Source organism: Phoca vitulina, unplaced genomic scaffold, assembly GCF_004348235.1.
Source record: "Phoca vitulina isolate PV1807 unplaced genomic scaffold, GSC_HSeal_1.0 scaffold2, whole genome shotgun sequence".
Taxonomy (NCBI): domain Eukaryota; kingdom Metazoa; phylum Chordata; class Mammalia; order Carnivora; family Phocidae; genus Phoca; species Phoca vitulina.
In genome coordinates, this window is record NW_022589705.1 from 39,880,017 (window position 1) to 39,896,031 (window position 16,015).

At 39.1% G+C, this 16,015-nt stretch overlaps 1 protein-coding gene across 5 annotated transcripts in view; it reads left to right on the top strand.

Moving 5' to 3' along the window:
• SLC44A5 (solute carrier family 44 member 5) overlaps positions 1 to 16,015 on the top strand; it is a 351,239-nt gene that overhangs the window by 264,535 nt on the left and 70,689 nt on the right. For all 5 annotated transcript variants that reach the window (XM_032425923.1, XM_032425947.1, XM_032425932.1 and 2 more), the window contains one exon: positions 348 to 432. In XM_032425923.1, the coding sequence (XP_032281814.1) occupies positions 348 to 432 (85 nt within the window). The remainder of the gene's footprint in view (positions 1 to 347; positions 433 to 16,015) is intronic.

The following is a 16,015-nucleotide window of genomic DNA, read 5'->3' on the forward strand; positions in this document are numbered from 1 at the left end:
AGTCATTTAGTTTTAAGCCCTGGAGAAAAGTGACTTCTAGCCAACCAAGCATTTACAGTGTGCCCTCTAATTCACATTCTAATAAATGTCATTTTCTAAGTGCATTACCTCAGGTTTTGGCTACAACCCAGATGAGTCCTGAGAGATTAAAAGAAATGTGTTTTCTGACTGATTCATCCATATTTTATTTTACTTTTCATTAAGAAATTACTTTGAAGAAAATCAATAATCTCCTGTGACTGAGGGGAGAGGTTAGTGTGTTGCCGTGGTGCATTCTAATTTCTCAAATCAGACTGCCTTTAGTCAGCTGTCGCTGATAGAGTTTTTGTCCTTTCTTGTTCTTGCAGCCTGGGTACATGGAGACCCCAGGAGAGTGGCCTACCCTACAGACAGCAAGGGCCACTTTTGTGGACAGAAGGGCACCCCCAATGAGTGAGTATGGCTACCTTTCCTTTGTCTGATTTTTGCTGTCTAAGCTGGAACCTAGAAACTGTAACTGAACCAGCATGAGTTCGCTTCTTGGTGAGTCACAGGTAGAAACTACACCAGGTGAGTTGTCACACAAGGGAAACTTTATTTGCACCAAATAAGTTGATCACAGGAAATAACTTCCAAAGTTGTGACTCCCTGAGCAAGGGTGAATGGGTTCCTTTTATTTAAGGTTAGGATGAATATTTAGATGGGAAAGCTTTGTCATCTTATGCAGAGGTAGGTATAAAGTCATGCATGCACCTTAAAGAAACATGCCTATAGAAATATATAGACATATATATAGATATGGTATGTATGATATGTAAATGAGGCTTGTGCTCCATCTTGGGCAGAGATTTTAGTATTATGACGAGGTAAAGGTAATTAATTGTTGGTCATTCCAGAGGTCACTCCATGGTCCATTTGTGCAGAAGTGAGTCAGGGGGGTTAACTCAAACAAGTTTGGTGGTCTGGGCCACCAGAACTCTTCCTCAGGCAGTCATCATTGCTTGAGGGGTAGTTTCAGTGTCCATCATGGGATGTTATGCCCATAAGGTCCTTTGCCTAAGTTAAGAGATAAGTTGGGAAGAAGAGCTTAAGGAAAATGTGGGACAAATGTTGGTGGGTACAAGCAGGTGAGCCATAATGGCCAGGTCTCAGGGTCTAGCTGGTAACAAAATCATTTTACATTAATCCTACTAGACTTCGTAAGAAGATTGAAATTCAGAAAGGAGGTTTTTCCCTCCCATTTTTCCTAGAGACCATCTATAAGCAATTGGGAAATTTCATACTATATGATTTAGGACAAGTTGTCATTGTTATGCAGCATTTTATTAGAATGCATGGAGACTCTGCTTAGTAAAAGTATAATTATAGTGGATGAATTGGACGAGTGATTTTATCAGAAGCCATATTTTAAAATGCCTTATGAAATGGGCTTTTGGAAGGCTGAGTTCTGAGTAGCTAAACGTTGCAGTTAGAATTGTTTTTGCCACAGTACCTACTGACAAATCACTTCACTTTTGAAAGTGTGTGCCACCCAGAAATCTTCAGTGAGTGGTAGGCTTTTCAAAGCTACTTGGTTGCTATAGACCATGGCTCTGACTAGCTGAAACAAGGGAGAATGTTCTATCAGATTCCTTTCTAATGTTAATCATAACAAAAGTTTCCAATTTCCAAAGGCAATTTTTCTGTTTCTTTACCTTAAAAAAAAAAAACAAAAACATAAATTTCACATTTTTAGAAAATTTCCTCTCTTTTCTCACTGGTCCGTTTCTTTTCTGGCAATACCTGGGTTTTTACTAGATCTCCTGGTTCTTCATAACCAGTTCAGTTTCTATAAAAGTTGGCATTGAATGGGTAAAAAACAAAAACAACAGCAGCCCTCACTACTACCAAAAACAACAAAAAAATAAGGTTCAGAACATTTTTGTGTGTGTGTTTTTATGTGAACATTTGTTGTGTTCAGTATGTTGCCCACCCATAACTTTGGAGCTTATTATTCCAAGAGATACAAATTTAAAAAATAGATTCAGGAAAGGGTTAATAAAGTTCATGGAGTAGAATTATTACAGATGATCAAGAGAAACTAGAAATTTGGACAGCGGGGTGGGTGAGGATCAAATCCTTAATCATATCAGATTGAGTTTATGACAGACGAATGGACTCCTACAAAAGGTCCTTGTAGCCCATTGGAAACTGGACTAAGTCCTCATCTAGAATGGTAATTCTTATTTTAACCTCAGTAACTCAGAAAACCCTAGACATTGCCAACAAAACTTTTACACTATGAAGGACAAAGAAAGCACCAGGTGGTGTAAAAAAAAAAAAATCATACAAATGTCTAAATCTCTAGTTCTTAAAATAGGCTATTTTTAAAAGGGCCTCTGTAACAGTAAGTTTTCTAGACCTAAGCCAATGACCTACTTATCTCCAACAAAAATGGGATACTACAAATTGCAGTACATAAAGATCATTCAAAGACCATCCTAGTGTAACACAGACTTGTTCATTAATGTATTATTTATAATAACAATATATTGGAAGCTATACAGATATCCAATAATATGTGGATGATGGTAAATTATGATGCCTCTAATGTAATGGAGCCATTAAAACTTATGTTTATATTTTCAAGAGGTGATTCTGTTGACTTTTCCTTTATAGTTTCTGGATTTTGTGTCATGATTGTAATTGCTTTCCTACTCTTGAAAAACATTCACCTGTATTTCTCTAATATTTTTATGTTTCCCTTTTTTACATTTAAATTTCTAATCTACTTGGAATTTCTTTTTTTTATATGGACTGAAGTAGGAATCAAATTTTTTTTTCCAACTGCAGATGCAATTATCTCAGAATAGTTGGTTGAATAATATGCTCTTTTCCCCACTGATTTTTGATACCATCATTATCATGTAATAATTATATAATATATAATTTATATTTTTAAGCTTCTCAATTGTTTTAATTCTTATAATTGTGTATTAATTTGAAAATTTAACAAGGAAGTTTAAATGATGGTTAGCGTTTTTAATAGTAAGTGAAAATATTTATGAGAATATCAGATTTCAATCACTTAAACCGTGTGGAACTATCATAGAAATAGGCAGAGAGAAGTAAATACAAGTAAATACAATACAATCGGAATGTGATAAAGGTGGGATTCCGAATCAGTAGCAAAAATATGAATTATTAAATGGTACTGAATTAACTGAAATGCTATTCATGAATATAAAATTAGATATTTATCTCCTACCTTACACCAAAATGAATACTGAAACACTGAAGATTTTGTATATAAAATACACAATAAAAAAAGTAACAGAAGAAAATGCAGAGGTATATTTATAGAATTATGGGGTAAAGAAGTCTTTATTTGAAAATATATTGCCACTATATTACCATTTAACTCACTGTATACAAAGTTAAAAGATAAGTGGCAATCCAGAAAAAAATATTTTCAACATATGTATCTGACAGTGGGTCAATAGCTTTATTATATCAACTGCTATTACAAAATTAAAGAGGAAAAGAATAATTCAGTATCAAAGTTGGCAAAAGTCATAAACAGAAAATAACATAATGGCCAATAATCATACAAGGCATTGTTCAACCATAGTTAAAGAAATGCAAATTAATACACTTTTTTGCTTATTAGGTTGAAAATTGAAAACATTAAAATTTTACAGTGTTAAAAGCATCTCCTTTTCTACTTTGGTAATGAAATATAATATTTATCAAAACTGTGGTATCTAAATGTGGTGTGTCTCCCGATCGGATTGGGGGGGGCCCCCAAATGTGGGGTGGCTCTTGGGTGGAAGCCAGTGGTGCCCGTGGTGACAAGAATTCACCCGAGGCAGAACAAAGGAGATAGAAGTTTACTGAATACACCTCAAGGGAGCTGCAGGCCAGACAGTGGAGGAGAGGTGATCTGCATGGAGGTAGTGGGTGGGGGCTGTTTTTAAAGGGGGAAGGTGAGGAGGTGTGGCAACATGCGGAATTTCCCGTTTGGTAACTGTGCCTGGTTGTAAGTAGCCCATTGGTTAGAGGTCCTATGGAACTTTTGAGGTGGGTCCGCTGATGGGCCTGTCTGTATTCATTCAGCCAGGGTCACTTTGGGCCCTTCTGCCTTGACCAAGTTTCCATTGCTCAAGCCTGTTGTCTAAAAGTGGCTTCTATGAAATACTTTTCAAATTTGTATATTCTTTCTGATTCAGCAGTTTTCCTCCTAGAAACTTACCTAGTGGAAATTTGCATAAAATTTCCTGATGTTATAGTGATACAGGTACTATGAAATAGTAGTAATTAAATGGAAATATCCTATATGGCTATCAATAGAGATTAATTAAATAAATTACAGTACAGTCCTATGATAAAATGTTGCATGTTTACCAATCCTAAAAATCTTGAACATAAACTGGTAAAAATATCATTAAATTAAAACACACACACACACGCACACACGCACTTCTGTTGTAAAATGAAATGCATCTATGTCAGGATGTGTAATTAAAGCCCCCCAAACAATACAGTCCAGGAAATACTTGTTAGACTCTAACAGAGTATTTGTACTTGTTAGTGTCATGATGTACTTACAGCAACCCTTAGATCCTCAATTCTCAAACACCTTCCTTATTACTAAGCTTAAATTCTGTGTTTAGAAATAGTGTGATAATATTTGGGACGTAGAGTTTGGCCATTTTGTGTTTTGTATATCCATGCCTAACCAAAAAGACACTAGGAGAGCACTGGGGGTTTTCTAAAATGTCAAAACAGATAAAACAGAGACCTCAAAGGAAAACGGAGTGCTCTGTTGATGTAACTTTCTCTGCCTTTCAGGGAAGTTATTCCTGATACTTGTGTATGGTCCTGTTCTTTGGGATTTCCACTCAATTGATTTTGATGCCACCTCCTGGCTACTACAAAAACTTCAGCTTGTAGATGTGTTTTGAACATTGATACAGCACAGTTACCAAATTAGATGAAAACACCCATCCCTAGAGTGAGATTCAGTTAGAGAAACAGCTCAGATTAAGAGGACAAAACTCTGCCATTTACGTTTTGCATCAATTTGGCATCTAGGTCCAGCAAGAAAACTTGTCTTCAGTTTACTGAAGAACCTCTCATAAAATAGCAAGGAGGTCTCACAAATTTGTTTGAACACACTACAAGGCCCGAAGTAACTTGATTTAATTTTTAAAAATCTATATCAATATATTTATATACTTATATAGATATAATATATGCATGTGGAAGTAAACTGAACATTAATGAAGAGCTTCTAAAGGCAATAAAAGCAATGATCTCCTGTCCTAGGACTCCTTAATGACAATTTCATTCCACAGAGACCCTCTCTTCTCTCTCTGGTTCTCTTAGTAAGTTCAGGCTGCTATAACAGAATACCATAGACTGGGTGGCTTGTGAATGACAGAAATTCATTTCTTACAGTTCTAGGGACTGGAGGTCCAAGATCAGGGTGCCAGTGTGGTCAGGCTCTTGGTGAGGGCCTGTTCCCCGGCGTGCAGACAGCAGGCCTCACTCTGCATCTTCAAATGGAGGAAGGGGCTAGAGAGCTCTCTGGGGTCTCTTATAAGAGCCCTAATCCTGTTCATGGGGGCTCCACTACCATGACCCACTCACCTTGCAAAAGTTCCACCTCCTAGGACTATCACATTGGGGGTTAGGATTTCAACATATGGATTTGTGGGTGGATACATTCAGTCTATAACACTGGCCTTAGTTCTCTGGTGGTTTTTTGCATAACTTTAAGTAATATGCTTATTCTTTTGTTTTGTGCTTTATTAATGTTAGAAAGTATGCATTAAAAAAGTATCCATTGCCAGCCTGCTATGAAAAATGAAGATTTAACTCATTTACATTATCTCTTTGCCTGATCCCCTCCTCCTCGCTTGTTTGCAGTTAGATTATTACCTGTAGATTTTCATATGGTTACTTCTGTGACTTTAAATAGTATACTAACACCTCTATTTCTTGTTCCATTAACTTTTGTCAGTGTTTTGACTCCCTCTTTATATAAAAGGAGGATATTACCCTGCTACCTTTCTCTCCCTCTTTCTTTTCATTTCCCCTTCCACTTTCTATATTTACCTTTTTACTTAATCAAATTTGTTATGAAGTTCAGTTCCACAACTTTTTTTAAAATTTTATTTTATTATGTTATGTTAATCACCACACATTACATCACCTTCCATGTTCTACTGGTAGGTTGATTCTAGAAGTTGGAAACAAAAGACTTTGATTCTGTTATAACTATGTAAACTTTACTCAATACCAGGCCATTCCATTTTCATGTCTACTAGGTCACTGATATCAAAGTCAAATCTTATGCTTTATTAGTGGCTTAGTATCCTCCCATATTTTAGTTTGCTTTAACATAGGGCATTAACATTCTTAATTATATTTTGCCAACAAGATTTTTTCTTTAAAAAATTTTTTAATTGGCCCATAGTTGACTTACAATGTTACCTTATAGGTAATGTAATATGTAATTATATATAATGTTGACTTATAATGTTTCGGGTGTACAACATAGTGATTCAACAACTGTATACATTTCAATATGCTCACCATGTCAAGGATAGTTGCCACCTGTCATCACAGAAAGTTATTATAGTATTATTGACTCTATTCCCTATGCTGTCCTTCTCATCCCTGTGACCTATTTATTTTATAATTGGAAGTGTGTACCTTTTAATCCCTATCCACCTATTTTGCCTATCTCTCTGCCCCTGCCCCTCTGGCAACCACCAGTTTATTCTCTATATTTATGAGTCTGTTTCTCTTTTGTTGTATTCATTTGTTCACTTGTTTTGTGGCATATAAACACAATGGAATATTAGCCATAAAAAAGAATGAAATCTTGGGGCGCCTGGGTGGCTCAGTCGGTTAAGCGTCTGCCTTCGGCTCAGGTCGTGTTCCCAGGGTCCTGGGATCGAGCCCCACATCAGGCTTCCTGCTCCGCGGGGAGCCTGCTTCTCCCTCTCCCTCTGCCTGCCGCTCTGCCTACTTGTGCTCTCTCTCTCTCTCTCTCTCTGTCAAATAAATAAATAAAATGTTTAAAAAAAAAAAAAAAAAAGAATGAAATCTTGCCATTTGCAACAACATGGATGGACCTAGAAGGTATTATGCTCAGCTTTTGTGAATAGCCTTTATCAGGACCCAATCACCCCATTTTTCAGAGGCCCCTTTTCTCTGAAGACAACCCTGCAGTGCCTCTGTCCTTTTGTTTCACTCAGGACCTGGTAAATTTTAGATCTACTGCAAAGCTTTAATTTTGGGACTTGTCTACCCCATTAGATTGGATCCTGATTCTAGAGTGGCCAGACTAAGCAAATAAAAACACAGAATGCCCACTTAAATTTTAATTTCAGATAAACAACAGACACTTTTTAAAGTATGTACATGTCCCGTGTACTGTTTCCTGTTTGCCAATTTGTTTTCCTTGCTGACACCCTTGTTTTGATGGAGAATATTCTCGATGATCTTCCTAAAGAAAGGAAGCACAGGAAGTGTATTTCCTGAGAAGTAAATTCCTGAGTATTTCCCCTAGAAATACTTTTCTTTTCCCTATTTATAGTTGATTGATGGCCTACTGATAGATTTGTACCTTGAAAGACAATTTTTGTCAGAAATTTGAAGACATTGTTTCAGTGTTTTTGGCATCCAGTGTGGCTAATGCCAGACTGATTCACATATTTTGTGGTGACTTTTTTTCTTTTGGAAAAGGCATTTAAAATCATTTCTTTATTCTTAGTGTTTTGAAATCTCACAGTGTGACATCGGTGTTTTTCTCTTCTTAAGTTATTTTTGTTCAGTCTTGAGTCCTTTAGTTCTGAAAAACTAGGATTCTCATTAGCCCTGGAAAATTTTCTTCAGTTATTTCTTAGCTATTTTCATTCTTCCCATTTTATTGGTTGTCTCTTTGGAATTCTGTTATTCACACCTTGGACTTCCTGGATTCATTTTTTTTTTTTTTTTTTTGGTTTCACATTTTTATTTAAATTCCAGTTGGTTAACATACAATGTAATGTTAGTTTCAGGTGTAGAATTTAGTGATTCATCACTTCCTACAATACCCAACGCTGCTCACAACCAGTGCCCTCCTTAATACCTATCACCCATTTAACCCATCCCCCCTACCTACCTGATTTCCAGCAACCCTCAGTTTGTTCTCTATAGTTAAGAGTCTGTCTTATGGGTTACCTCTCTTTTTTTTCCCCTTATGTTCATACATTTTGTTTCTTAAATTCCACATAGGAGTGAACTCATACAGTACTTTTCTTTCTCTTATGGACTTATTTCACTTATAATACTCTCTAGCTTCATCCACTTTGTTGCAAATGGCAAGATTGCATTCTTTTTAATGGCTGAGTGATATTCCTGTGTGTGTGTGTGTACACCCCAAGTACTCTTTATCCATTCATCAGTAGATGGACATTTGGGTTTTTTCCATAATTTGGCTATTGTTGATAATGCTGTTGTAAACATCGGGGTGCATGTATCCCTTCAAATGAGTATTTTTGCATCTTTTGGGTGAATACCTAGTAGTACAATTACTGAGACATAGGGTAGTTCTATTTTTAACTTTTGGAGGAAACTCCATACTGTTTTCCAGAGTGGCTCCACCAGTGTGCATTCTCACCAACAGTGTAAGAGGGTTTCCCATTCTCCACATCCTTGCCAACACCTTTTGTTTCCTGTGTTGTTATTTTTAGTCATTCTGACAGGAATGAGGTGATAGCTCACTGTAGTTTTGATTTGCATCTTCCTAATGATCAGTGATATTGAGCGTCTTTTCATGTGTGCTGGCCATCTGGAAGTTTTCTTTGGAAAAATGTCTATTCATGTCTTCAGTGCATTTCTTAACTGGATTATTTGTTTGCTGAGTGTTGAGTTTGTTGAGTTCTTTTTAGATTTGGGTAACAACCCTTTATCAGATATGTCATTTGCTAATATCTTCCCCCATTCCATAGATTGCCTTAGAATTTTGTTGATTGTTTCCTTCACTGTGCAGGAGCTTTTTATCTTGATAAAGTCCCAGTAGTTCATTTTTGCTTTTGTTTCTCTTGCCTCCAGTGATGTGTCTAGTAAGAAGCTGCTACAACTAATTCCAAAGAGGTTATTATCAAAGGGGACTTTGGTGGTTTCCTGTCTCACACTTAGGTCTTTAATCCATTTTTATTTTTGTGTATGGTGTAGAAAAGTGGTCTAGTAAATGGGATTGCTTATGGTCTTTCCTATCCATTCAGAGAGTCCCCTTTAACATTTTTTGTAGGGCTGGTTTAGTGGTCATGAATTACTTTAAATTTTGTTTGTCTAGGAAATTCTTTGTATCTCCTTCTATTCTGAATGATTGTCTTGCTGGATAGAGTATTCTTGGTTACAGGTTTTTTTCTTTCAGTACTTTGAATATATCATGCCACCCTCTTCAGGCCTACAAAATTTCTGCTGAAAAATCAGCTGATAGCCTTATGGGATTTCCCTTGTATGCACCTGTTTTCTTTTGCTGCTTTTAAAATTCTCTCCTTATCACTACTTTTTGCCATTTTAATTACTGTGTGTCTTGGTGTGGACCTTCCTGGATTGATTTTGTTGGGGGTTCTCTGTGAGTCTTGGATCTGGATTTCTGTTTCCTTCCCCATATTTGGGAAGTTTTCACCTATTATTTCTTCAAATAAATTCTCTACCCCCTTTTTTCTCTCTTCTCTTTCTAGGATCTGTACAGTGCGAATGTTAGTACACTTGATGGTGTCACTGAGGTCCCTAAATCTATTTTCATTTTGTATTATTTTTTTTCTTTCTCCTGTTCAGTTTGATTGCTTTCCATTAGTCTGTCCTCCAGATCATTAACCTGTTTCTCTGCTTCCTCTAGTCCACTATTTATTCCATTTAATGTATTTTTAATTTTCATTATTATTTCTTCTTCTCTGATTGGTTCTTTTTTATGTTTTCTGTCTCTTTGTTGGGGGTGTTATTGAGGTCCTCCACTCTTTTCTCAAATCCACTGAATATTTTTGTGATCATTACTTTAAATTCTTTATCAGGTATATGTATTACTTCATTACGTTTAGTGCTCTTGCTGTAATTTTGTCCTGTTCTTTTATTTGGAACAAATTCCTTTGTCTCCTTATTTTATGTAACTCTGTGTCTGTTTTTATGTGTTAAGAAAGTCAGCTACATCTCCTGCTCTTGAAAGTAACGGCCTTATAAAAAGGTCCTGTAGTGCCCTGCACTGCAATGTCCCCTGTTTACCAGAACCTGGCACTTTAGGAATGTCTCTTATATATGTTGTGTGTGCCCTGCTGTGGTAACTGAGCTGTATTTGCCTTTAGTCCAGTTATCTGCAATGGCTCTCTTTCCTTCTGGGTAGCATTTATTTCCTCTCTTAGTGGGTCAGGCTGTGGCCGCCTTGCACTTGAGTTGAGTCAGACTAAATGTTTGCCAGAGAGGCAGTAGCACTGAACTGCAGGGTTCTTTCCCTCTGTTGTCCTTTGAGAAGCTTTTGTTGGTGGGCAGGGCCTGTAGTCAGACCAGCTGTCTGCCCCCAGCCCACCTTTGTGGCCAAATTCGATCCTGTGTATGTGGTTATCATCCCCTCTCCCCTAGAGCAGGAGTCACTCTGGAGTTGTGCTGGCCTCTCTCAGGGCTGCTTGCACACTGCCAGGCTCATGGTAGCACTTTGGATGGTCTCTCCACAGTTGTGTTGAAGGGGGCAGGTCCGCAGGCAAACATGGGCGTGAGGTACAGAGTGTCAGGAAGTTTTGCTCAGGTGTGCTTGGGAGTGGACCTGGAATGGAGGCTTGGCTGTGGATGGGCATGTCTGCTGGAGAATGCCAGCAGTGTTAGCAAGTGAGATAATAACTGTTGGCACTGTGTTGGTTCCCACAGGTGTCCCTGTGTCTAAGCTGGCGGGCAGGGGGGTGGAATGACACCTGTCAGCTCTTTTGTTCCTGGAGAAATCTCCCCAAAATCCCTGCCCTTCCAGCCTTCACTCTCAGATTAGTAAACAGATCTCCATCCTTCATACCCCAGGTGTTTTTCAAACTGCTGCTTCTATGCTGTATCTTAGTGGGGCAGTTTGTTGTGCTCTTTTTAAGGGTGGGGACTCCGTTTCTTCCTCCTCCAGGCTCTCCCAGCTCTTCCAGAGTCCAGCCTGCTGACTTTTAAAGTTCTAGGTACTAAGCCCCAGTGATTGTAAAAACTCACAAAATTCGGCCCCTCTGGTTTTCAAAGCCAAATGTTATGGGGGTTTATCTTTCCCATGCAGGTTCCCCATGCCTGGGGTGCCTGGTGTGAGGGTGGTTTCTTTTCCCTCTCTGTACTTGCATTGTTCCTCCTGGGGACAGTCCTGTGGGTCTGTTTAACTCCTGTCTGTGTCTCTGCCCTTCCTACCCTTTTCAAGGTGGCCTCTTCTCTATGTTTAGCTGTGGAGAATCTGTTCTACCAGTCTTTGGGTCATTTTCTGGGTTATTTATATGATGTGGGTGTTATCTAGTTGTATCCATGGGATGAGGTGAGCTTAGGGCCCTCCTACTGTTCCATCTTCCTCGTATTTTTCATCTTTAAGAGCCCTCTTATCCTCTATTTCTTTGTAATGTTATAGTATTTTTATTTTATGGGCAGTCTGCTTGGATTATTTTGAAAATATTGGATTTTCTTTAAAGGTCCATCCTATGCCCTAAATTATTGTATTTCATCCAGCATCAGTTTTTGTTTAGTCTTTCTCTTTCATATTCTGATTCTTCCTTACATTCCTGGTTCTACTTGATTACCAATTATTATTAAAGAAAGAAGTCGCTTGTATGAATTTGTCCCACAGCTATGTTAGTAGGTCAGTTTTCCTGTGAGACCTCTGCCCTGTATAAGGTGATGAGGCTATGTTTGCTGTCAGATTTCACGACAGCATAAACTGATGGGAAGCTGGTTGTCAGGCATACGTTTGCAAAATATGAAGGCTTGTAGGCTGGGGCACCAAATTCCATAAAAGCCTTTGCTAACCCCAGAAGGTTCATTCCACAAAGGAGGCCTCAGTTTTGCATGTTTTTCTTGGATGCTGGAATTCCAAGTGCCAGGGTATGGGAAAAAACAGAGAGGTGCTGGTTTGTACTGTAGCTCTGTACATAAACCTTCAGTTAATCTTGTGTTCAACCACATTTTTCACTTTCAACTCTGAATCCAGCATCTCATGATTTCCAATAGACAGGTTGTATCTCACCCTTTCCCTACCCCTCTCTGGTGTCTTCATCACTCAACATACTCTCATATGCTTTCCATTTTCCAGAAATTGTTGAACTCTCATACAATTGTGAACAGATCCTGTCTTTCCCACCCTCAGCTGGTGTGGTAAGGTTTATTCCTTTTTGTACTTCCATTCTTTTATTTCCTTGAGGCTCAGGGAAGAGGAGAGAAGGCTTAAGTGCATGGTACATCATTTTGAACTAGTAGTTTGCAGTTGATTTTACTTTGTTGTTTCTTGATGGATATGCAGTTGAAGTTAAATAGTTACTCCCTCAGTCATTCCCACGGAATTGCTCAGTTGCAACCATCAGCACAATGCTGTACCTGAGGAATTTGAGGTTCACTGAAGTTTGTTTTTGTTTTTTAAGATTTATTTATTTTAGAGAAAGAGTACGTGTGGGGGGAAGGGCAGAGGGAGAGCACAGAACCCAATGTGGGGTTCTATCCCAGAACCCCGAGATCATGACACTGAGCTGAAATCAAGAGTTGGACACTTAACCGACTGAGCCACTGGGGCACCCCATGAGGTTCACTGAAGTTTAAGGATATCAGACAGACTGGAATTGAATGACCTTAGATTTGTACTGGGAAACTAAGGAGGATTCTAAGATTAAACAACAACAACAACTTACTCTGGAATTGTTCTCATTCATTCTGCAACATTTAATAAAAATCTAGAATGGGCCAAGTACTAGGATAAGTGTTGGAAAAGTGGGATATAAAGGTGAAGAAGGTATAAACCTTACCCTTGACAATAGCATAATCGGGTGAATAACTTGAGTTTATTTATCATTTGCAGTTTATAAATCAATTTTACCTGTGGGGGACTCTTGACACTTAATGATTTACCATTCACACTACTCCCAAGGAACTCCGATTCATGACATGCAATAATATATTCATTTGCATAGGTACAAATTTGAATCACGTGTACCACAAGACTGTGTAGATGATAGGGCTGTTTGGTGAAAGAGCAAAGCTGGCTCTTGGGAATCATGAAGTAGCTGTGTGCATACTGTGTATAAGTCAATGACCATATTCTTGAGCCATCTGAACTTGATAGGATTACAAACATGAAATGGGTTTATTTTTCCCATATCATTGGCTTTAACAGAGTTCATGCAAGTCTGTCTTCTTCTCACTTGAACATCTCAGGTAGATTCTGTATTTTTCCAGACCCTTTCTATTGTTATAGAGTTTAGTGTAGTCCAATTTAAAATTTGAATCTCATTTCTTCCAATCCCCCAGCTCAAGTTTGAACTCTGCAAGGGAACTGAGAGAGGAAGAGAGGGCCTGGTCCGTCCTTTCCCTTCTCTTCCCTCTCTTTTGGTTCTGGCTGTTTCTTTGTGTTGTGAGGGATGGAAGGAGGAGGAGTGTCTGGCCATTGCCCTAGGCCCATGTGCTTATTACTACTGCAGCTGAGACATGATTAACTAGACATCAATACCCTCTTTGGGGTAAGCATCCAAAAGCTGGCTCTCTCATGGTGTACAAGAGAAGATTCTCTGGGGGAAGTCCTTACTAAATAGTCCTTTGATTTGAGAGATCAGCTTTGGCTTGCCACCCTCCAAACCCCTTCAGCTCCATCCCTGGTGACTCACTACCAGTCTCTTGGTGTCAGATGAGTTATCACGAGGGAAGTGCAAGCCCATTTACTTGATTCTTCATCCTCCCATAAGACGCTGCTTCAGGGCTGTCCTCTTTCTGTGCCATTGGCTTTTCTAACCCTCTGTGGTCATTTTGGGTTTCATTTCTCACTTCTAAAATGGGCACAGAGGGTTGATGAATAAGTCTGCCACAGAAGAGATGTACATTTGAAAATGAAATGCTGGTCTGCCCTTCCTACAGGTACCCTCAGTCTGTATGAGAGATTATCTCAGAGCCCTCTGCAATTTGGAGTTGGGAAAAAAATTCACCCATTCCGGGGCAGGAAGAGGGTAGAAATGATGCAAGAATCTAGCCAGAACTTTTTTTGTGTGTGTGGAGGGCTTTCTTTATTTTTACATTTGGATCCTACTTGGCGATTCTGAGTTAACAGTTTGCTATACATTCTTCTATGTATGTAGTCACATTAATTAATTGGGGACTTAACAAATGCTTGAATGTTTAGGGCTATGTTCTCTCAAGGTATGGTTTATAAGCCACCTGTATCTAAATCTACTGGGGAGGAAGTGGATGGAAAATGGTGAAAGAATAGGGGCCCTTGTTTCATCTGGTCCCTTGAATTCAGCTAGATATCTATCAAATCATTCTGAACACCTGCAAACTCAACCTGCAATCTAAGAAAAGAATGGCTGCAATTCTACAAATAGAAAATTGGCCACTTTCTGCAAGGAGAAGTGTGGAGGTGCAGAGAAGTGAATCTGAGGCATTATATTGGAAGATGAACTTCGGGGGAGGGAGCCTCCATAAACCGGCAACTGGAAAGTGATATAGCAGCAGAGCATAAAAGTGGAACTTTTAGAAGTCTTCTCGGGTGAGTGACATCTCTGCCTGAAAGGTGTTCAGGTGGTGAAGTGGGGCAGAAAGCTAGGTGGGACAGTATGGTCTCCGGATCCCCGAATGGGGGAGAACGGGGGTGCCTGCATGCAGCAGAGTTCCCAAGCATTGGAGCACGGAAGCCAGCTACAATTAGCAAGCCTCAGAATAGCCTCTCAGCTAGGTGTTGCCATAAAGCTCAAACTGCAGCATGATCAGATGACTGCTTTTGAAGCAGGGGCCCAGCAAGCAGCAAAACTGCTGTGAAACCCTGCTCCTTCCCATGGGAGGAGCTGTGCGGTGCGCACAGGATCGAGCAACAGCTCCCCAGAAAGCAGCAGGGCCGTGGTGAGACTCCCTCCCCCCCCCCCCCCCCCCCCCCCCCCCCCGGGAAGATGTGCACTGCAGGAGTCTGTGGAATTTGGCGCACAAGAAAGTGATTGCCTGCTTTTCCCTGAGGGTGCACTGAAGAGGTGGGGGTCGCAATCATTCAGCTCCGGGGCTGGAGATCAGGGTGCCGCCATTTTTATTTTACTTTTTTCATCCTCTAAAGTGGCATGAAAAGCCTTCAGGGAACAAAATCCCCTTAGAGTAACCCGAAGCAGCTTAGACTGAGCTGGCAAGGGGTGGTGCAAGTCTGCCCAGGCAAAGACACCTGAGAATCAGCACAGCAGGCTCCTCCCGTAGAAGATCAGGAGGAACATCAGGTGAATACCAAGTTTATGGATCACATAGAACTGAAAAACTCCTGCACTAGGGGAAAATAGTATATAGAATTTGAGGGGTTTTTCTCATGATTCTTTAGTCTTTCAATTTTAAATTTTCTTTTTTTTCCCCTTTTCAACTAGCTTCTGTTATCAACTCTAAGTCTTTTTTTAATTTTCATTTTTACATTTTATAGCTATATTCTTCATTTTTGGCTTCCTTTCACTGTATTCAATTTTATTTTTGTATATATATGTTTTTCTTTCTTTACAATTTTGGGATCAAGTGTCTTCTAACAGACAAAAATACATCCAGGACGAAATGTATCACCCTGTTCTGTCTACCTGTTTGGTTATATTCTACCCCCCCGCCTTTTTTTTCTTTTTTTGGTTTCTGATCTCTTCTGATTTGCCTAGTGTATATTTTGCTGGGGTCATGGTTGATTTTTTTTTCTTTTTTTGTTCTCTTGTTCATCTATTCTTCTCTGGACAAAATGACCAGAAGGACAAATTCCCAGAAAAAAAGAACAAGAGGCAGTAATCACAGTGATAGACTTAATAAATATGGATATTGGTAAAATTTCAGAGCTAGAATTAAGAATAAT